General features: G+C 51.6%; 2 protein-coding genes across 4 annotated transcripts in view; one reads left to right on the forward strand and one right to left on the reverse strand.

Annotated features, from left to right (window-relative positions):
- Positions 1 to 344: 344 nt before the first annotated feature.
- Tbc1d13 (TBC1 domain family member 13) lies at positions 345 to 19,895 on the reverse strand. Of its 3 annotated transcripts, XM_028883240.2 has the most exons (12): positions 19,727 to 19,895; positions 18,782 to 18,855; positions 17,028 to 17,068; positions 16,425 to 16,486; positions 16,228 to 16,327; positions 13,889 to 13,971; positions 11,959 to 12,118; positions 7,453 to 7,663; positions 6,804 to 6,967; positions 4,369 to 4,529; positions 4,160 to 4,217; positions 345 to 3,407 (listed from the first exon to the last, which is right to left on the reverse strand). In XM_028883240.2, exons 1-12 carry the CDS (start codon positions 19,747 to 19,749, stop codon positions 3,342 to 3,344), a joined length of 1,203 nt encoding a protein of 400 aa, XP_028739073.1. In that variant the 5' UTR covers positions 19,750 to 19,895; the 3' UTR covers positions 345 to 3,341. The 3 variants fall into 3 exon arrangements, with proteins under 3 accessions (XP_028739073.1, XP_037060499.1, XP_037060498.1); XM_037204604.1 differs by lacking the exon at positions 17,028 to 17,068 and having other exon boundaries at positions 19,727 to 19,744; XM_037204603.1 differs by lacking the exons at positions 345 to 3,407; positions 4,160 to 4,217 and having other exon boundaries at positions 4,370 to 4,557.
- Positions 19,896 to 19,981: 86 nt separating this feature from the next.
- Zer1 (zyg-11 related cell cycle regulator) overlaps positions 19,982 to 21,946 on the forward strand; it is a 40,291-nt gene continuing 38,326 nt past the window's right edge. Inside the window, exon 1 of the mRNA XM_028883236.2 lies at positions 19,982 to 20,152. The gene's annotated coding sequence lies outside the window, so the exon portion shown is untranslated. The remainder of the gene's footprint in view (positions 20,153 to 21,946) is intronic.

Genomic DNA, 21,946 nt, shown 5'->3' on the forward strand with positions numbered 1-21,946 from the left:
ACTCCCAGTCTTGGGCTTATTTAGCCGGGAGTTGTTTAAGCTAGAGAAGGAATTTTCATTTTTCTCACCAGCTGGAAAAGATTCATTCATTCAACTATATACACCTAGAACCCACCCGTTCACTTTGCAGAGTTCTAGATACTGGGAATGGAGAGAAGTTCTTCCAGCCTGGGAACGCAGAGTAAGTAGTGCCCTCTTTTTCTCTGCACCTCCATCAACTTCTTCCAAGGCTTTACAACGCTCAGTATTCATGGGGCTGTGGTTCTGGCCCAGAGGTCCAGTGCTTGCTTGATGTGCGTGAGGGCCTGGGCTCATGAGAAGCACAAAATTCATAAGAACTTTAATTTCTCTTAGGTATTGCAAGTAGCATTTTATTATTTTCCGAGTTTACAGTTAGCATATGAAACACTCCTGATTGAGCCAGGTGGGCTGGCACACGCCTTTAATCCCAACACTCAGGAGGCAGAGGCCCCTGCCTCAGAGACTAAAAGAGGATGAACAGAGCTTGAAGCTAGCCTGGACTACATAGCAAAACTCTTGTCTCTAAAACTAAGTCTTAACTAACCTAAAGAACAGTGCACTGCCAGAAGCAGGTGAGATGGTTCTGTGGGTAAAGGTATCTGCCACCAGGCCTGGTGGCCTGGGTTTGATTTCTGGGACCCACATGATGGGACTGACTGCAGCAAGACTTCTTAACCCACAGGACGCACACAACTACAACTTAAAAATGAATAATGAAGTGTGTACTGGCAGAGCCCTCCTTCCTAAGCCCACCCATCTCCTTCTGACTGGCAGCTGAACTGGAAGAGGCAGGCTCTCCTGGAAAGCACTTCCTGGTCTTTCTTAGAACAGTAGAAGGGACTCTGACTTTGCCCTTGCTCCAAAGTCTCACGTCGGGCCATCGAAGGACCAATCCACATGGTAAAGAGCACACGGTTTATTAAAGACAACTCATGAACAGCACTGACTCGGAACGGATGCCAACACAAAAGCCATTGCCGTCCTGACCCTCAGGGGGACCTGCGGAGCTCCTGGGGGCCGCTTCCGGGGGGGAAGCTGCAGGTCCTCAGAGGACAAGTCTTTTCCTCGGGCAACACCCAACAGGGGAGCCACCCTACTCAAGAAGAGTCTGTGTGTCCTTGGCCTTCATCCCAAGGACCAAGCAGTGGGCACAGGATGCAGGTCTCCCACAGAAACCAATCGGATGCAGTGATTCCAGTAGCATGGTCCCAGGAAGGAAGAGAGGCAAGGAGATGAGGGAGAGAGGGAGGGAGGGAGGGAGAGGCAAAAGGGAATACCCTGGGTGTCCCAGGCAGTGTCCGCTGGCTTCCAGACAATGAAGAGGTCAATGCTGGGGCTGAACTACCAGTGACAGGTCCTAGATGAGGGGACGGCCAGATGCTGGGAGTGCATGTGTCCTGTATCTCTGAGTACAGCAAATGTACCAGCTCTGACCTTCTCACACAGTTCTAGTGTAGAGCTGGCAGCCCTCCCAGCCAGGGATGGGAGAGGATGTCAGAGTTAACCTTGGGAAATTAAGACAATCCATGCCACCAACTCTACCATCCCAGCCACCACCAGCCACCCACTGCCTCAAGTCACTTGCCAATCTGCAATAAATAGCCTGTGTCTAAATAAATAGTTAAAAAAAAAAACAAAACACCCAAATATTGTGTGTTGGGGGAGAAGGTAGCAAAACGGGAAAAAGGCAAGCACGGAGTCCCAGCGGCACCCGAGAACGCTCACTGCGTACTCCTCGGAGTGCGGCCTGGGAAGGCAGCAAGCCCTCTCCACCGGGCTCAGGAAGGCTTCAGGTGGCTGCTGCAGTTCCTGGGGCCAACCAGACGGTGAGGACCTTTTCGGTCCACCTACCTTCAGGACCCAAACAACCTGGCCTCCACATAAAAGGAGGGAAGGGGCAAGGTCAGAAAAAGTCTACTTGCTGACCAGGGAGCGGCTAGGGGCACACTGGCGCAGAGCCGGGAGACAGCCCAACACCTCTACAGCCCCGTAGGAGGAGAGGACAGATGCAGCTCTCCTGGACACACAGAGGCATCTTTGGTCCCCTTGCCCTTGATGAGACTGGCACACCCTTGGTGGGAACATGGAAGCCACAGGGATGACAGCTCTACTGAAATGCTTAGGCTCCGCCCCCCAGGCCCAGCACAGCTGGGACATCCTTGACCTCTGAGGTGATGAGTCTCCAGGAGGCCCTGAAATGACTCTCCTCCTCCCCCCTCTTTCTCCAAAGAGGCAGAAGATAGGCAAGAGACTCCGAGTCTCACAGCCCACCATCGTCAGCAGCACGTGGTTTCCATGAGCGGACAGGCCAGGGCTCTCTCACGAGCCACTGTGGGGTCCTCTGACTAGGGGACCTTGGGCTGGGGATGGGAACAGAATGCCCAAGCCAAGGCTGGCCTTCAGGGGTCTTACTAAGCCACACTCCTCCTTCTGACTGCTGGCTTCAGGAAGCAGAGAGAGAGAGGAGGAGAGGGGAAGAGGTTTGGGGTAAGGCACCCCAAGAGAAGGGTAACAAGAAATGGAGGGGAAGGAACAGGAGTCACACACACCTCTGGCAGAGGAAGAGGGAGACAGGCAGAGGTAGGAGACACAGAAAAGAGGAAGCAGGACCTTAGAGGGACTCCAACATACCCTCACTCCACGTCCAGGGCACGTGTGAACACACATGTACACACACACACAAGCAGAGACACAGAGACACCTGGGGCCATGAGCAAACACACCAGGCAGGAGAGACAAAAGGTGGACCGAGAACTGGCAGTCACGCAGCTCTTCTGGGCTCACTTCCCCAAGCAGCTTGAGCACCAACACTCAGAAACGGTTTCTGGCCATCGCCAGTTACCTCACCCTGACCAGGTCAGGGGAGGATGAAAGCACAAAGGACATGGAGCTACTGGCAGAGGCATGGCAGGGCCCTTGCCAGCCTCCTGTGCTCCAAATGCCCCAGCCCCAGGAAACCAGTTCAGGAGCTCCAGCCCCGCTCGGCAGCCTGGGCGGAGGGGGTCTCAGGGCTCCAGCCCCGCTCGGCAGCCTGGGCGGAGGGGGTCTCAGGGCTCCAGCCCTGCTCGGCAGCCTGGGCGGAGGGGCACAGGGCTGAAGTGCAGGGAGGGCGGCAGGGCCGAGCACTGGGAAGGAGCACAGCATAGTGTGCTCCAGGAGGAGGAGCCTGGACCATGGGAACCAGGGTGGGAAGACCTGGAGCTGGCCAAGCTTGCAGCTTGCCCTCAGGCTGCCTTTCCCACTGGCTGCTCTGGGTCCCACAAACCAGGGTGGAGAGCGCAGGTGGCTGCTCTTCCAAGCCCAGGCCTCTTGCTACCAGGTTACTTCGAGTCTTGGAGTTCCTTGGCTTTCTGTAGGATCTGGCAGACGTCTGTGATGGGGTAATCCTGGACACCAAGAAGATCACAATGTGCTCTTGGAGCCGCCGCACTGGGTTCCACTCAACACACCCACCGCCTGCCCACACAGATGGTACCATGGTATGGCACCAGGGCAGAGACCATGGTATACCGGACACCCCGAGTATCCCGCTCCAAACACTGCGTGTCACTGAGGTCACAACTCCCGAGGTCCAAAGGGTCTCACAGCCTGTCTTAGAACAGGGGTGCCCAAGGCCTCAGCCCTCCCATTTCCTGACACAGAACCTGGAGCCACACCCATGCAGAGGCTGGAGCTGCTTCGGGCAGTGTAGCCCCTGAGGAGCCCCATCCATCTTACAGACCTAGCTAGTGAGGTGTCTGAAAACCAACCCTAAGCCAGGAGTTGGTGAAGACACTGAGGCCTAGAAAATGTCACTTGGCTCAAGTCACATGACAAGCAGAGCAGAACACAGGTGAGCCTCAGGCTGGCTGTCAGACCCTCCTGACACACACCTCCCTGCCTGAGCACCATCAGCAACATCCACTACCTTCATCTTATCGTCCAGAGTCCTGGAGGGCAAGGACGTGCACTACTCAAGGCCTGTGAAGACCAGGATTCAACTCAGATCCAAACCAGATGTGGTCCAGAAGTCTGGACCCTGAACCCACAATACATGCTCCTGTTTCTGTGCCAGCCTGCCACAGTGGCTGCTGCAGGGTGGAGGGTGGAAAGTGTCTGCCCTGTGGCCGAGGCTGGCTTCCCCTCCAGTGCCCATTACCTGCAGAAGCCGCATGTTGACGGTGAAATCCCCCTCCAGCAACTGCTCCCGGATCAGTCTGCAAGGAAACAAGCAGCCACAGCTGCGGCCTGGCTGTCCCAGGAGCAGGCCGGCAGCCCTCCACTTACTCCTTCACCCTCAGCAAGTCCCGCTTGCCCGATACCCGGTCAGCTTTCCTTACAGACAGGGCAAACCATGGCCCCACTCACATGAGCATGGCACAGCAGACCAGGAGGAGGAAGTCAAAGCGGTTGTCGTCGGCGAAGAGCGAGTCCCAGATGCGGATGACGTCAGGCAGCAAGAACTCCTGCGACAGCAGCAGCGTCAGCCAGCGGAAGGCGAAGAACTGGGGCTTGATGTTCTGCTCTTGCTGGGGAGACAGCAGGGATCGGGGTCAGCTGCACAAAGAAAACAGAGCCTAGGAGCAAGCCCCGCTAGGGCCCTCGGAGGGGCGCAGTCTCCGCCCACTGGAGGGGCAGCTGCTGCTGGCCCACCCAACATTGCCGTACCTTTCAATTTCTTCAAGACACACTAGAAGCCCTTCAGATTTGGAAACGATGGCTCACCACATGCACAAGGACCAGCACCCGGCACAGTACCTGTGCTCAGCTTCCATAACCCATGAAACCACCTCACAGAACAGGAATCCCCAGGAGAGGAGCACTTTGGTGAGCCACAGAGGGTATTAACAGAAACAGCATACACTACACAGCAAAAATAGCATCCGTACTCATTTAAAAATGAATGCTTCAAGACAGGCATGGTGGTGCACGCCTTTAATCCCCCTGCTGGGGAGGCAGAGGCAGGCAGATCTCTTGAGTTTGAGGCCAGCCTGGTCTACAAAGTGAGTTCCAGGACAGCCAGGACTAAACAGACAAACCCTGTCTCAAAAAACCAAAATAAAATAAAATAAGAATATTAAAAGGGCTGAAGAGATGGCTCAGAGGTTAAGAGCACTGGCTGCTCTTCCAGAGGTCCTGAGTTCAATTCCCAGCACCCACATGCCATCTGTAATGATGAGATCTGGTACCCTCTTCTAGCGTGCAAGCATACATGGAGGCAGAATGTTGTATACATAATAAATAAATAAATCTTTTAAAAAAAGAATATTAAAAAAAAGTACATGTGTCCATATGTTTTTTTTTTTTTTTCCACAAAACATTTTATAAACTTGTTTTTTAGACAGGGTCTCATCATATAGCCCTGGCTGGTCTTGAACCCACTGTGCAGATCAGGCTAGCTTCAAACTCACAGAAATCTGCCTCGCTCTGCTTCCTGAGTATTGGCTTTTTGTTGTTGTTGTTCCTATTCATTGTTTATGGTTTTGTTTTTGTTTTGTTTTTTGAGACAAGGTTTCTCTGGGTAACAGCCCTGGCTGTCCTGGAACTTGAGACCAAGGTGGTCTTGAACTCACAAAGATCTGTCTGCCTCTGTCTCCTGAGTGCTGGGATTAAAGGTGTGTGCCACCATGCCTGGCTTCATTTTTTTTTTTTTTTTTTTTTTTTTTTTTTTTTTTTTTTTTAATGTTTTTTTATGTACAGCCCAGGTTGGGGTCAAAGTCACCATGAAGCCAGGTATGACCTTAAACTCCTGATATCCCTGGCTTCCACCTCTGAGAGTTGAGATTACAGGCATGTACCACTGTGGCTGGCTAATACAGCACTGAGAATGGAACCCAGTGGAGCCCAGGGCTTCATGCATGCTAGGCAAGCACTCCATCAACGGAGCCACATCCCTATCCCACAACACTTGCAACATTTATATGTAAAAATGTGTCTTTTTAAATTTTTTTTTAGGTTTGTTTTGTTTTGCTTGTTTTGGAGACAGGGTTTCTCTGTGTAACAGCTCTGGCTGTCCTGGAACTCACTTTGTAGACCAGGCTGGCTTCAAACTCAGAGATCTGCCTGCCTCTGCCTCCCAAGTACTGGGATTTTGTACCACTACCATCTGGCTCCTTAATTTTTTCTTAAGGTAGGTTTCCATATAAAATGGTCTTAAACTCACTATGTAGGTCAGGCTGGCTTGAATCTTATCCTAGGATGTGTCTCCCTGTCTAGCTTAAACTGACTATTTTATGAAATACACAAGCGTATTACAGTTTGAATGTATTTCTTGGAGGGAGGGATGCAGAGTAAAGGACAACTTGCAGGAGTCAGCTCTCCTTCTACCATGGGGGCCCAGGGACTGAACTAAGGTGGCTGGGCTTGGTGCTAAACACCTGTATCTTCTTCCTTGTTTTTTTTTTTTTTTTCTTCCGAGACAGGGTTTCTCGGTGTAGCTTTGCGCCTTTCCTGGAACTCGCTTTGGAGACCAGGCTGGCCTCAAACTCACAGAGATCCGCCTGGCTCTGCCTCCCGAGTGCTGGGACTAAAGGCGTGCGCCACCACATTCAAGCCTACAAGCACCACTCCGAACTTTCCACCCGCTCCCAGCCTCCTGGGCTTCTATGCTCAGCTGCCAGGCTCCCAGGCCTGCCTCAGCACGTGGGTCAGCATGCCCTGGCGCTGGGCCCGTGTCCCCAGTAAATGCCCAGTGTTCTCAACTGCAGCCACTTCCAGCCCCCAGACTCAGGCAGCTGTGTGCCTGGCCTGTGCCCTACCTGCATGCTCTGTCAATGGGTCCTGCCTGTGGGTCTGGTCCTCACCAGTTTCAGGTAGAGTTCTACATCCTTGTCCTTCAAGGTGGAGTACACCTTTTCCATCTTGTAGGTGATGCCGCACTGGGAGTCATCCAGGCTCTTGATGAAGTTGTCCCGGATCTCAGCCATGAGGTTGGTGAAGCAGAAAAAGGTGTCGGCTTCAGCATGCTCTGGGACAGACAGTGAGGTGTGGGTGGCCACAGGGAATGAGGTGTTCTTCAGTCCCTCCTCACCTCGCACCCTGGACATACACCCCACTTCTATGTGTCACCCCGCTGCACCTGTGGAGGCTGGAATGGGTCCCTCACCTTGACCCCTGTCACCTCTAAGGGTACTACCACTTCTGCCTCACCTTCTAGGCCCACGTCCACTCGGCAGTTTATCATACACTATGCCCATGGGTCACATCGTTCAGCTGCTTGTGACCATCTATTCTACAGGAAGTTACAAGTACCAACAGATCAGTGAACAGCAGCATTCTAGAAGGCAGAGCTGGAAAGGGTCTTAGGTGCAACCCAGGCCAGCACCTGCTCTGCCATGAGCACAGGCATCTGAAAGCAGATGAGGCTCCGGAGCCCCATACGGCCCATCAGTCCCATTCTCTTTCCCTAGGGAGCCAGCCCTGGGAAATTCAGGAGGCTAAGAGCCTGTCTACCTTTCCACTCGCTGTTGGGGTCAGTGGCAAAAGTATAGTAGAGGGGGCCCACGATCTCATTCATGCCCTGCACATAAGCGATGCCAGGGTTGAGCTTGGCATAGATGAACAGGATCCGCTCTACCACCTCCCAGTGGGCTTCACAGCCATTGGGCAGAACTTCATACTCGTTCAGCGCCGGCGGTGTGCTGCTCTTGTGTGGGGAGCTCATCTGGGGAGAAGAAGAGAGCCCGTTAGCGGGTCAGATGTTCCCATGAAGGCCAACTCGACTTAATGTCCTAGCTTCTGGGCAAGACAGGGCCTGGAGGAGCCGGTCAGCCACAAGAAGAGGCAGCTGGAGGCTGTAGGAAGACACTGAAGTGTCGACTAGGTTAAAGACATGTCACAGCAGGGCGGTGGCACAAGTCTTTAATCACAGCATTCAGAGGCAGAGGCAGGCGGATCTCTGTGAGTTCGAGGCCAGCCTGGGCTACAGAGTGAGACCCTGTCTTTAAAAACAAAAACAAAGAAAACAAAGCAAACCAACCAAACACAACAACAAAACAAAGGTAAATTCTGTGGTAAAGGAACTGACGGGGAGAGGGAAAGGGTCTCCTGCACAGTGAGAAATCTTCATCTTGACTGGTGGTGATACAGGTGCATCCATTAGAAAAACAAATCTGGGGCTGGAGAGAAGGCTCAGAAGTTAAGAGCACTGGCTGCTCTTCCAGAGGACCTGGGTTCAATTCCCAGCAACCACATGGTGGCTCACAACTGTCTGTAATGAGATCTGGTGCCCTATTCTGGCCTGCAAGCAGAACACTGTATACATAATAAATAAATAAATCTTTTTTTTTTTTTTTTAATTTTTTTCAAGACAGGGTTTCTCTGTGTAGCTTTGGTTCCTGTCCTAGATCTCGCTCTGGAGACCAGGCTGGCCTCAAACTCACCGAGATCTGCCTGGCTCTGCCTCCCAAGTGCTGGAATTAAAGGCACGCACCACCACCGCCCGGCCATAAATAAATAAATCTTAAAAAAAAAAATTGTTAAAAAAAAGGAAAAAAAAAAAAGAAAAACAAATCTAACTATATACATAAAATGTGTGCATTTTTTTTAAAAAAAAGATGTATTCATTTATTATGTACACAATGTTCTGTCTGCACACATCCCTGCAGGCCAGAAGAGGGCACCAGATCTCATTATGGACGGTTGTGAGCCACCATGTGGGTGCTGGGAATTGAACTCAGGACTTCCAGAAGAACAGTCAATGCTCTTTAACCTCTAAGCCATCTCTCCAGCCCATGTGTGCATTTTTAAGTATGTATACTTCAACTGAAAATAAAGACTTGGCTGCATGTGGTGGTGCAGGCCTGTAAATCCCAGCACTTGCAGGTAGTCGGGAGGATGAGGGGTTCGATGCCAGCCTCAGCTACATACAGAGTTCTAGGCCAACCTGGACTGCATAAAACCAGTTCACAACAAGAAAAAGGGTCCACAACATCAGTGGCTCTGCCGAACCTCAGGAAATTTAGGAGATCTGCCTGTTCCAGCAGTGGGTGCAGAGCTGTACGAGGCTGTCTTAGGAGTCCAGGGAGCCCAGGCTATCTCTACATACCCGTCATACACGTATATGACAGAAACACACGCAGCCCAGGAACAGACCATACTCCTCCACCTTCTCTCAAGGCCACTTTCTGTTTTCACAGAACTTAACATGCTTCAGACTGGACTTCCAACTCATCATCTAGCTGAGGATGGCCTGGAGCTGATCCTCCTGCCTCAGATTCCAGCTTTGAGCCACAGTACCACCTCTGAAGAGTTCAAGACGAGGAAACAGGCCCACACAGACTTGAACCTGGACTGGCTAGCCCAGAGCCTGTGCGCCAAGCTGCTGGAACAGGTTTCTCCCAAGAAGTGCTTCCAGCTTTCCAAGAACCTGCTTTCCATGACATCATTTCCTCTAACTGTTCCTCAGCCAGGCAGGCCAGGAGCGATCATGCCCAGAGTCACACAGGAGATTGACTTAACTGACCCCACTACAGGTCCAGAAGCCTAGGGATGGAGCTTCAGGATCAGATCCAAAGGTAAAATGGGTACAGCATGACCCGCACAGACAATACTATAGGGAAAGGATTAACAAGGTTGGGCCTTCGTCCAGGCAATCAGCGTCCACGCCAAGAGGGAGGCACAAAAACCGAGCCAGGGTTCCTTCACCAAGCCTGGGCTATGCCCAACAACTCTGGTGGACCCTAACTGTTGTATTTTAAAACTGGCGTGAAAGAGTCACCACAGGGCCCACATGGGAGGTTTATTGAGGGGAGGAGAGAGAAAGGGCAGAGATGGTGAAGGGGGGAGGGGGAGGGGAGGAGACAGGCGAAGCCTTCCTTTTGTAAGGAAACAGGAAATGCACACAGTGGATGCTCTTAGTGGCTACAGCTGAGGATATACCCTGTCAGGACCCTAAGGGCAGGCCAGTACAGATGCCTAAATGCTGACACTAACCCCAGGCAGGTACATGGGACCAGGAGTGGCAGCATCTGTCCTCACTGCCCCATCAGCATCTTGACTAGTTAGCAACGCTGGGAAAAGAAATGTGTACAACCCTCCATTCCCTGCTGGGGAGGCTGCACAGGAGAGCTTTCCCGCCGATATGAAAGCCAGTGACACGTGGGAACAAGTCACTACTCACTACAGGTCCCAAAGCAGTGGGTCCAAATGAATAAGGTCATACACCGTTTTTGGACATAGCAGCTGCCATCGTGGTGGGGTCTGCCAGATCCTGGAGCTCAACAACCCTCAGGGTTTACCCCTTTCTGAGTCCCAGATCTGTCCCTGCTCTAACCAGACAGCAAATTCTGGCCTAGACAAATGCGGCCATCTCTTTTGATATCCCTTCCATGGCCAAGGACACCTGCTGCCTGCTCAGAATACTCCACGAGCCCCCAGCCCTCGGGACAGAGGCCCCGCCTGACCTCCCACCACCAGCTGTTCTAGGACCTGGAGCATTGCCCCCTGCTGTCTCACGGCTTCTAGCCATGGGGCCTTCATTTATTTTTCCACAATACAAATGATAAATTAGACTTTCGGTGTGAGACCATGAAGCGGCGCATGGGATGCCAGTGGTCCTGGGTCCCTACAGGCAGTCCCAGCCCAGCTGCTTCCACCAGGTAAAGACGGGCTTTGCTGTGCCATGGGCATGGCGGCTGGGCACTGTTTGGCACCTTCTCCTATCTTGGGATTGGAATGTGGGTTGGGAGCTGATGGGCGGCATTGGGAAAACCATGATGCAGAGTGGCGGCACCTTTGGCACATTCATGGCCATCAGAAGGGGCACATGAAGCTCATCAGGGCAGTGTTTGCCCGCTACATCTATACTGTCCTATCCATTTTGACCCTTGTACAATAATAAAGTTTAAAAAAAAAGATAAATTACATTTATATGGTAAATAAGTATCAACAGTCAACACAAATCCAAAACTGACCACCAGCCCTGGGCCTGAGAAACAGCTGGGTGATTTCCTCCAGGGTGTTCAGGACATGGCGGCACGTGTGTAGCACACATGGCAGTGACCAGTGGCTTCGTGATCCCTGCCTGCAGTGGGTCACAGGGACATCGCTAGATGGCCTCTGGGAGGGGGACACAGTGGCCACTGGGGTGGGCTCTTGTCTTCTGCAGCAGAGTCACTAGCCTGACCCCCATTTCCTGAGCACTGGCATTCTCTCACATATGAAGACTTTGGCACATGCTCCCCACAACACTTGGAATGCTGTTTCTTCTCCATCCTTCCCTGGCTGCCATACAGGTCAGCTGAAGCTGGTACCCAGACCTGGATGGGCTGCTAGCCACCCCAGTACTGCCCTCTTCACACCCAGGCCTTCTCTCTCAGAACCATCTCCATTTCACCTGAGGCAGAGCCTGAGCACGAGGAGAGAGCCGTCCGCACCCTGCAGCTAGTATACCCTGCTGGAACAATAGAAAGGCCCTGGCACCAACCCTCAGCAAGCACCCAGTGCGCTGGGGCCAGTGGACCAAAGGAGACATGCAGGGGACAGTCTGTTAAGAAAAGACCCCAGGGGCTTGAGAGATGACTCAGAGGTTAAGAACACTGGCTGCTCTTCTAGAGGACCTGAGTTCAATTCCCAACAACCACATGGTGGCTCACAACCATCTGTAATGGGATCTGATGCCCTCTTCTGGTGTGCAAGCATACATGCAAATACAGCACTCATACACATACATACATAAATAAATAGATAAATAAATAAATCTTTTAAAAAAGAAAGGACCCCATGGGGCAGGAGTGAAGGCTCAGCAGTTAAGAGCACTTGCTCTTGCAGAGGACCAGAGTTCAATTCCTAGCACTCACAATTACTCCTGACTCCAGTTCCAGGGCATCCAATGCCTTTTTTTGACCTCCATAGGCACCACACATGTACATGGAGCACATATGCACATGCAGGCAAACACTCGAACAAAATAAATAAATCTTACAAAGAAAAAGACCCAGGTCCCCAGCTGGCTCTTACATTTGTGACCCCGCTCCGGTTCCGGGCCACCGTCTGAGATTTCAATGTTGTCTGTTCCACCCGCTTACGAAGGGTCTCGAACTCATTCTGTGGGTCCAGGATGAGGAGGCAGGGGTACTCAGTGGCTCTTTGGAAGAAGGATATATCTGGACACAGCCTCCTATTGGAATGGAAAGAATGTTATCATTGATTGATAACAATGATAGTTACTGGATTGATTTATTTTACAGTGCTGGGATTAACCTAGGTCCATGCTAGACAAGTGCTCTACCACTGAGCTACTCTCCAGCTGTTTGCTTGTTTGTAATTATAACAGTTCAGCGGGTATGACGACTCACACCTGTAATCAAGTACTTGGAAGGCCTGAGGCAGGAGGATTGCCCTGAGTTAAAGGCCAGCTTCAGCTACAAAGTGAGTTCCTGAGTAGCCTTGACTAGTGTAAAACTTTGTTTCAAAAACTGAAGTAATAGTATTTTAATCCCCAAAACACTGTTTTTAGAAAGGCAGTAGAAATTACATATCCATATACATGTTCATTTCATATGTGTTTGTGAAGAGATATGCATATGTGTACATTTTCTAAGTGTCTTAATGGTCATAAAGCCTAATTATCGTAACCACAACACCTGTCCATGTCAAACGCACTGTGTAGGAGCCAAGGCTATAGTTTGGTGGTAGAACACCTGCCTAACATGCACTATATATACATGTACATAAGTATGTCTGATATTTATAAGGAGTCAAGTCCTGAGTTCAATCCCCAGCAAAAACATTTTATACACACACATACACTTACATGCATCTGTCTGTAGATGCATGGATATGCACAAGGATTAAACATGGTCATTGTCCACAGGAAAGGCTTGGTTAAGTACAACAGAACACCTTCTGCTGACATGAAGAGATGCTCAAGGAACAGCAAGCAGGGGGCATCTGGAGCATGACAGGGCACTGCATTCATGTGCACTTCTCCCAGGCACAGCACACTGCATGCTGGCCTTCTGGACAAGCTACTGCTGTCACCAATGGGAGAGAGAGCCCGAGCCCCTAACTGCTCCCCCAAACTACTGCAGGACGAGACTCGTCACCTAAACCTGACCAGTATAGCATCTCATGGGTAGGGCTGCTCCAGGGCCAGTGTGAGAAGAAAGCACCAAGCGCCCGCTGTGCCACCCGATTCGGGCATCCAGAGGGCGCCTAGCAAGGGATCTGGGCAGAGATGCAGCACTCAGGGGGTAAGGATCTTCCTGTAGACTTTATCCCAAGCCTCGGGGCACGCCTACATCAGTTCCTCAGGCTAGGAGGCTCTTCCACACAGCCCCACGCCTCCCATCCTCCTCTCGCCTGGCATCTCATGCTGAGTCACCTCTAAGGAGGCCCCTAGTCCCTCAGAGCACCAGCTTCTCTTCCCTCACAGTGCAGCCTCTGCAATTGCCTCCGTGTTGACAGGTTGAGTGTCTGTCTCCTCAGGTAAACCTCCAGCCCTCCTCACATGGCTGCAGCTGGCCTGTGCTGTTGCAGGCAGAATTCCTTGGGAATGCCACGGAGTCGCTGTGCACGACTCTCCCGTCTAAACAAGGAGTGGGTGCCAGAGAGGACTCTCAGTCAGGCTGCTGCAAGTGAAGGGGGATCAGCTCCCAGGACCCTTCTCTAAAGGCAACTGAGCATTTCAAAGGCCTCTGTAGCATGCTAAAGGCAGCCCAACAATTCAAATTATATGTGAAGACCCAGACTGCACATGCCCTTAACCTGAGCCGCCTCACTTCTGCTTCCAGAAAAGTTCAGAGAGCCTGAGTCGCCTGCCCAAGGTCAATGCGTGAAGCTGTCACTGAAACCAGACATACAGGCTCCAGTGCCCTTTGGTACCGCACTGCAGGTACAGACCCTCTCGAGGCCACCCTGCAGCAGAAAGCCCATGGGAACCTCTTACCTGACATCTTTGTCAATCTGCAGTAGCACCTCGTTGTCCTTAAAATACGTGTTCCACCTGCTCTCAGGGTTTGGGTTGAGCGGCTGTGAAGAGAGAAGCAGATGCTGTGTGCAGGACCAGGCAGGGCTGCGGCTCAGCAGTCTCCTACCAAAGGCCCACAGACCCAGCCTCCCAGGTTCTTGAGAGGCACTTCCACACCACACAGCCAGCAGAGAGCTTTGCAGCCTGCTCTGTAGGGCAGACAGTGTTCTAGGCAGCGCCCAGCCAGAAGTGTGCATGTGGCCATCACTCACTGAGCGCTGTCCAAAGGGTGAACGAATGAATGTCATCTCACTATCTACCAGGGCTTTAGGTAGTCAACTCCTATCTGGGAGGATGGGTGTGAATGAATGAATGTCATCTCACTATCTACCAGGGCCTTAGGTAGTCAACTCCTATCTGGGTCTAGGGCCAGCCCAGCTACACTTCCTGCCCTGTCAAGTATACATGAAGGAGTTCAGTACAGAAAGAGAAAAACAGGACTTTCTCCAGGCCTTGGACAGGCACTTCTTTCAGCCTTACCTCTGCCCAGCTTTCTTCAACTTTACAATCCTAGTACCTTCCTCAAGAACCCAGGGTGAGGAGAGACGTGCAGTGTGGTGGCAGAGTTGATTGCCTACCACGTTTAGATCCTCTGCTCAACCTCCAAGCCCATCAAAAGGCAAATAAATGAACATTTAGCCAGGGATAAATCCCAGATCTTGGGAGGGCTGAAGCAGGAAAATTCCAAGTTTGAGACAAGCCTAGGCTGTATAGCAAGATCCTGCCTCAAAAAAACAAACAAACAAATCCATGTTGAGCCTTAGTGGGCAAAGGTGTTTGCTGCACGAGCAACGACCTAAGCTCAGTCCCCAACACAGGTGGGGCGGGCCGGGACGACACAAATGATCCTCTCACCTCCGCGTCCGCCATGACATCAACCCTCACTGGCACCCACAGACAGACTAATAATCAATTTTTAAAAGTGTTTTTAGGTTCAGGGTCACTCTTGGCTATAAACTGAGTCCAGGCCAGCATGAAATATACAAGACTCTATCTTTTTTTCGAGACAGGGTTTCTCTGTGTAGCCCTGGCTGTCCTGGAACTCAACTGTGTAGACCACACTGGCCACAACCCCCAGAGATCCGCCTGCCTCTGCCTCCCAAGTGCTGGGATTACAGGAATGTGCACCACCACCGCCCATCAAGACTGTCTTTTTTGTTTTTTTGTTGCTTTTATTTATTTATTCACATTTATTTCATGTACATTGGTGTTTTGCCTGCATGCATGTCTGTGTGAGGGTGTTGGATCCCCTGGAGCTGGAGTTACAGATAGTTGTGAGCTGCCATGTGGGTGCTGGGAATTGAACCCAGGTCCTGTGGAAGAGCAGTCAGTGCTCTTAACCACTAGGTCAAGACTCTATCTTAAAAAGAAAACAATGGGGGACTAGAGAGATAGACCAGTGGTTAAAAGCATGTAATACTCTTTTTTTTTTTATTTATTTAGATTTTTGGAGACAGGGTCTCTTAATATAGGCCTAGCTATCCTGGAACTCACTATGTAGACCAGGCTGGCCTGGAACTCAGAGATCCCCTGCCTCTGCTTCCTGAGTGCTAGAAATAAAATCGTGCATCCTCCCAGCATGGAGCATGTACTACTGTAACAAAGGACCTCAGTTCCCAGCACCATATGGTGGCTCACAACCATCCGAACTCCAGTTCCATAGGATGATACCCTCTTCCAAGCAAGTGTGCATGCAGTAGTGCACACACACATACACACAAGCGAACTGCTCATACACATAAAACAAACGAAGCTAAAAAATGCTTTCATTGGTTTTTTGTTTGGTTTTGGTTTTTTGAGTTGTTTCTCTGTGTAACAGCTCTGGCTGTCCTGGAACTCAATCTGTAGACCAGACTGGCCTTGAACTCACAGAGTTCACTGCCTCCAAGTGCTGGGATTAAAGGCGCGTGCCACCACCACTCAGCTTAATTAACTTTCTACTAAAAACAAAAGTACTGTGGTGTGGGTTCCAGAGACCACGCCCAAAGAGCTCCTGGTGCAGGACGACTCCCACAGCACCCTCGGGACAATGGTTCTCACTTATGCTACTAACTGGGCCTAGGGCTCCTGTGGTTAGCTTGTGCCTAGAATAAGCAGGGAGACACCAGTTTCCAAGGGCTGGGAAACCTGATGAAGAGCGAGGACCTGACGGGAATGCAGGCCAGGCCCCACCCGTCCTCCAGCAAGGGGCCCCTGCCTGGTCCAAGCCTCTCCCCTCCCCACGTCCATACTCATCCCCTGATGCCAATCTCACTTACATGGTCCTCAAAGGTCACATCCTCCCTGGATACACCCATGTTGGCCTTGGCAATGCCAGGCTGGATAATCATTTCTCTCAGGAACTGAGAATAGAGGCCCCTGCAGGAGTGAAGAGAAGGATGAGTCCAGAGAAGCACCCACAGGAAGCAAGACAGGCTCTGTGTGAGGCGAAAACCCCCCACTTCGCAGGTCTCACCTCTGCTTGGCCAGGATGGAAGTCCACGAGGCTCTCTCCAAAGGGAGGTAGTTCAGGAGGATCTGCACAGGGAACAACAGTACAGCTCTTGCAGCACCCCTGCCCCCGTCCTAGACAGCAGTGGAGGCACACAGGCCTCAACAGAAAGGCTTCATGAAGCCAGGAACAGGCAAGATGCCTGCGACCAGGAGCTCCGGCCTGAAGAGCGGCCCCCTCCTCCCAGCCCCAGCTCTGTCCCTCTGCTTTCCTCACAGACTCTTCTAATGAGGAGAGAACACGGCATTGAAGGGCTGGTAACCAGGAACAGATGCTGCCGCCACCTCAGCTAGTGGCTTCAAGGGGAACTAGCCTCTGTTTTGTCCCAATGAGCATCACTTCCAATGCGCACAGGCACCAGGAAGTGGAAATCTTTGCTGGCATTATGAAGTGTTCCATCCCCAAAGGAGTTCTGGAGAGGATACCAAGAGAACACAAAACCCCACAACTTCCAAAAAGACTTCCTCAGACAAGCAAGGAGAGGAACAGAGAGGAGGGGCCGGGAGGAGGTCCATGCAAGACCCAGGGCACCCCAAAACCAAGAAGCCCCACCCCAGGCACACCCACCTTCCAGCAGAGGCACCGCAGTCCGCCCTCACAGGGGATGCCTGTGGACACAGCAGGCAAAGGTCACCCAAAGCCAGAGTTCAGGAACCCCCCAGCCCTACACCTTGGAGCCAGTTGGCAGGGAGTGGAGCAGGCAGGAAGCACTTCGGGAACCGTTCCCAACCAAAGAAATGTCTAAACTGGATGCTAACTCTAATTTCTGTCTACAGCCCTGTCCCCCAGCCAGAACCTCATCTGTCTGGAATGTTCTTTGAACCTTCTCATCTTTGATATTTTCTTCTTCAAAAAGGTCATTGTCAACTACCAACTCTACTCAGAGTCAGGCTCTTCTTTTCGGAGAGGAAGCAGAGGCTCATGTAGCCCAGGTTGGACTCAAATTGACTATGGAGCCAAAGAGGAACTGCTGCTCCTCCTGCCTCCTCCTGCTGAGTGGCAGAATTTATAGGTGTATTTAGCCACCATGTCTAGTTTACAGGGTGCCGAGAATCAAAAGTGGGGCTCTGTTCATGCTAGGTAAACACTCTAGGAACCGAATGATACGCCCAGCCTCAGGCTCTCTAGTTTCTATTTTACTTTTTGAGAAGGGTCTCACGATGTAGCTCTGGCTGTGCGGGAACTCACCCTGTAGACCAGGCTGGCCTTGAACTCACATAGATCCACGTGCCTCTGCCTCCTGTTCTGGGATTAAAGGTGTGTGCCACCACGCTGGGCATTAGCATCTCTGCTCGCACACAATGGCTCTGTGGCTGTCTATAACACCCATCACAACCAGAATGATCTAAAACCTTGAGCATGAACTTAATGTGTGTAACTCCCACAGATGGGGAGGCCTCAGACAGACAAGAAACATGTTTGTGGATGCTCCTTGTCTAGCACAGGACACAGAACACAAATGCCATTCCACATTTGTGAAATTCAAACCAGACTGTCAGGTTAAGAGCTCTGTGCCAGGCAGCCATGATTTCACTAATTCCCATTTTAGTTCCAGTAAGTATGGAAGATTAACTCCCTCATCCTCACTTACAGATGAAGGAACTTATCTGTAGACAGAACCAAGGATTAGGACACAGGCGTAATGAGCAACGCAAGCTCTGTGCGATCACCACAGACGGCCTCCCCTCTGGGGCCTCCACAGCACTCCAGAATGGGAAGGTCAACTTCTGCAATGCCGCCAGGAACCTCCCAAGAACAGCTCTGACGATGGCGTCCCTGAGCCAATGCCCCTACCTCAGAATCTGCATGACCCAGGCAATGTGAACTCCTTCCTGGCCAAGTTACGGAGCAGAGCAGTGCCACTAGGAGATATTCAAACACCTTGGGGTGTTTTTACAGACAGGGTAAAGAGCCAGCCAGCTATCTCTGTACTGGAACATTAACCATGTGAGAAGGGCAAAGTCAAACATGGCTGATGTTCAACTCCTTAAAGCTGGTGTTCTAAGGCTTGAGTTTTAGCATTAACCAAAGGTCACGCTCAGCTCTGATCCAGGCAGAGGAACTGGGAACCACCCTGCAACTTCTGAAACTCAGGAAACTAGCTGAGAAATGACAAGTGCCTCTCCTAGGCTCAAAAGGTCAACCCCATTTCAATCTTCAGGCTACTTCAGGTAATCTGGGGCCGAAGGGTGGTTACCACTCCTACAACATCCAAGCAGCTCTATGAAATCAGCCTGGCCTCCTTGGGTGTCGTCTTGATGCTTCTCCCTCCCTCTTAGCCCTGCTATTCCAGGGAACCTGGAAGGAAAATTGTGCCTTACCACTAAAGCTGAGCTCTCGAAGCTTTTCCAACACAATGGAGGGCTCCTTCAGGACATCCTGGAAATCTGCAATCCTTCAAGGGCAGAAGAGGAAACCCCAAGGTAACAGGCTTAATGACCAATCTTGCAGCCCACAGATCCCCTTCCTCAACAGTCTCCAACTCCTGGCTTAGGGAAGTGGGCAAGACAAGTTTCTTCCTCTAAAGTCCGCAATGCCAACGAAGAGGAGGGGGGTGAGGGGGTGTTCTAGTCAAACGGTTTGAAATGAGACCTTAACACCAAGTCACTGTTAGTGAGCTGGCATTTCCTGGGCACTTGCTGTGGGCAAGGCCAGCCCACAGCACACCGCTACCTGAATTCACACAAGCAAGCTTCGCAACCAGGAGTAATTTGATCTACAGACAACGGACCTGAAGTCTCCCCACCACTCCCACAGCTCTTGGCTGGGCAAGGGGGAGGGGGCACAGACTTCTTGGGCCTGCCCTCAGGCAAGGACAAAAGGCTAAAAATTAGTCCTGGAGTGAGCAAAATTTAGCCGACGCGGCAAGATGTAGCCTTGGCGAGGAGGGGGAATTAAGAGGCCAGACTGGAGACCTCGGGTTCTCTCTCGTGTTTCTCATAAGCAAGGAGCACAGGAACAGGAGTATTTCGGGGGGGGAAAAAGAGGAGCCTGGAGCCAGGAAGTGGGGAGGGTAATAGGTCTGAACGAGGGGGACACCAGGGTAAGGGGTCCAGAGAGAGAGAGAGAGAGGTGACAACAACGTAGAGAAGCATCTCTGCTTCTCCCCCGCCAGGCAATGATGTTGTGAAGTGGGTGCTGGGGACCCTCCGCCGGGGGTGGGGGCTATTCTTGGCCGCACATGCGCTGAACAGCTCCGCTGGGGAGAAGGCGCGGCCCGGCCGGAGCGGTCCAGGCTCAGTCCTGCCCTCGGGTCTCCTCCTTACCGGCTCTTGTGCAGACTCGACATGGTGTTGACTTCCGGACCCCCGGGCTGCTTCTGCAGCCCCAGCTGCCGCCACTGCCCCCCCTTCCCCCTCCGGGGACCCGGGGAGCCCCGCAAAAGCCTCCGGCGGGAAGCAAAAGCGAGAGCGTGCACGTTCCGGAGGAGGCCGGCCGCGCTGGCTCCGCCCCGGGATCACGTGACGCGGGGCGGCTTTCAGGCCAGGCAAACCCCTGCGCTGAGCGCCAGGGCAGCCCGTGAGCGCGCTGGCCGCCGGTCCTGGGCCTCGGTTTCTGACTACGTAATACACTTGTCAATCTCTCTCGCTCCCTGTCATTAACCGCGGCGCAGTTGCTTGGTGAACTGGATCCAGTCCCCGGGTGTGGTCTTGTTCAATACTGAGTCCTTATGGAAATGACCGTGTGGCTCAGTAAGTACCGCTTGGAGAAGCCGGAGTACAGCTCGGTGTTTCCTTGCCTTTGGGAGTTCATAAACAGAATTTCTGAGGGTGAGGTTCAGCTGGTAGAGGGCTTGCCTGGCATGCCCTGCGCCTGGGTTTCTGATCCAGCACCGCTTGTAGTTGTTGTAGTTGGATGTGGGGATGCATGCGTGGGGATGTGGCTCTTGAGAAAGGTGGAAGCAGGAAGATCAGAAGTTCAAAGTTGTCCTCTGGTAGAAGTGAATTCGACGTTGACAGTTGAGGGGATAACGCGCTTGCATGTTTGGATCCATGGAACTCATGTAAGAGCGGAGGGGCGGAGATGGTAATCCCTGCATGTGCAAGGTGATGGGGCAAACTGGCTCCCTAGACTACCCTCAAAGAATAAAATGGTGGGCGATCACGGAAGACAACTGACTTTTAGGTTACACATGCACGCTGTGCACATACATGTTCCCACACATATTTGCACACATACACACATTTTTTAAAGTATATGGATGGGTGCTTTGCTTGCATGTATGTCTGTGCATCTCTTACCCGCCCAGAGGTCAGAAGAGGGTGTTGGATCCCCTGGATCTGGAGTTGTAGACAGCTGTGAGCCATCATGAGGGTGCTGGAAAGTGAACTAGGCCTTCTGTAAGAAAAGCCAGTGCTCTTAACTGCTAACTATCTCTCCAGCCCTTACACAATATTTTTTTGGAAAGAGAGCTGGGGATGGTAGAGGCAGGTGGATCTCTGTAAATTCAAGGCCAGCCTGGTCAACAAATCGAGTTCCAGGACAAGCCAGAGCTGTTACACACACACACACACACACACACACACACTTTAATCTCAACACTCAGGAGGCAGAGGCAGGCGGATCTCTGTGAGTTTCAGTCCAGCCTGGTCTATAGAGCGAGATCCAGGACAGGCACCAAAACTACACAGAGAAACCCTGTTTCGGAAAAAAAACAAACAAACAAAAACCCAAAACCTGTCTTGAAAAAACTAACTAACTAACTAAATATTAAAAGTAAAGGAAGGGGAGAAATCAACATGTCAGAAGTCCTTCTCAAGTTCCTCCACACACACACACACACACACACACACACACACACACACACACACATTCATAATTGCACATCTTAGTTTTTTCTAACAGTCAATGAAGACTTTAATGTTGGACAACATCACTTCTCAGCTCCTCTGATTTTCATGTTCCTGGCCACTAGGACTTCACTGGCCAATAGAGCAGGCTCACAAATTTCTAGTTCCAAGTCCCAAAGTTTCCCATATTCCTCCAGAAACAACATGTTCAGGTTGGTTGCAGCAACACCCCAATCCTGGTAACAACTTCTGTCTTAGTTACTGTTCTCTTGCTGTGATAAAACACCATGACCAGGACAAGTCATAGAGAAAAAAGGGGGGTTTATTTGGGATTATGGTTCCATTGCCATCATGGCGGGGAGGCTTGGCGGCAGGCAGCCACCGGCAGACGGGCAGCAAGCTGAGAGCTCATATCTTGAAGCACAAGCACAAAGAGAGAGTAGGGCTGGAGAGTTGACTCAGCAGTTAAGAGTACTTGTTGCCAGCACTTGAGAGGCAGAGGCAGGTAGATCTCTGTGAGTTCAAGGCCAGCCTGGTCTACAAAGCAAGTTCCAGGACAGCCAGGGCTACACAGAGAGACCCTGTCTCTAAAAACAAACAAACAAAAAAAGTGCTTGTTGCTCTTGCAGAGGACCTGAGTTCAGTTCTCGTTACCCATAGAGCGGCTTGCAACAGTCTGTAACTCCAGTTCCAGGG

This window comes from Peromyscus leucopus, chromosome 4 (genome assembly GCF_004664715.2).
Source record: "Peromyscus leucopus breed LL Stock chromosome 4, UCI_PerLeu_2.1, whole genome shotgun sequence".
In the NCBI taxonomy this organism is placed as follows: Eukaryota; Metazoa; Chordata; class Mammalia; order Rodentia; family Cricetidae; genus Peromyscus; species Peromyscus leucopus.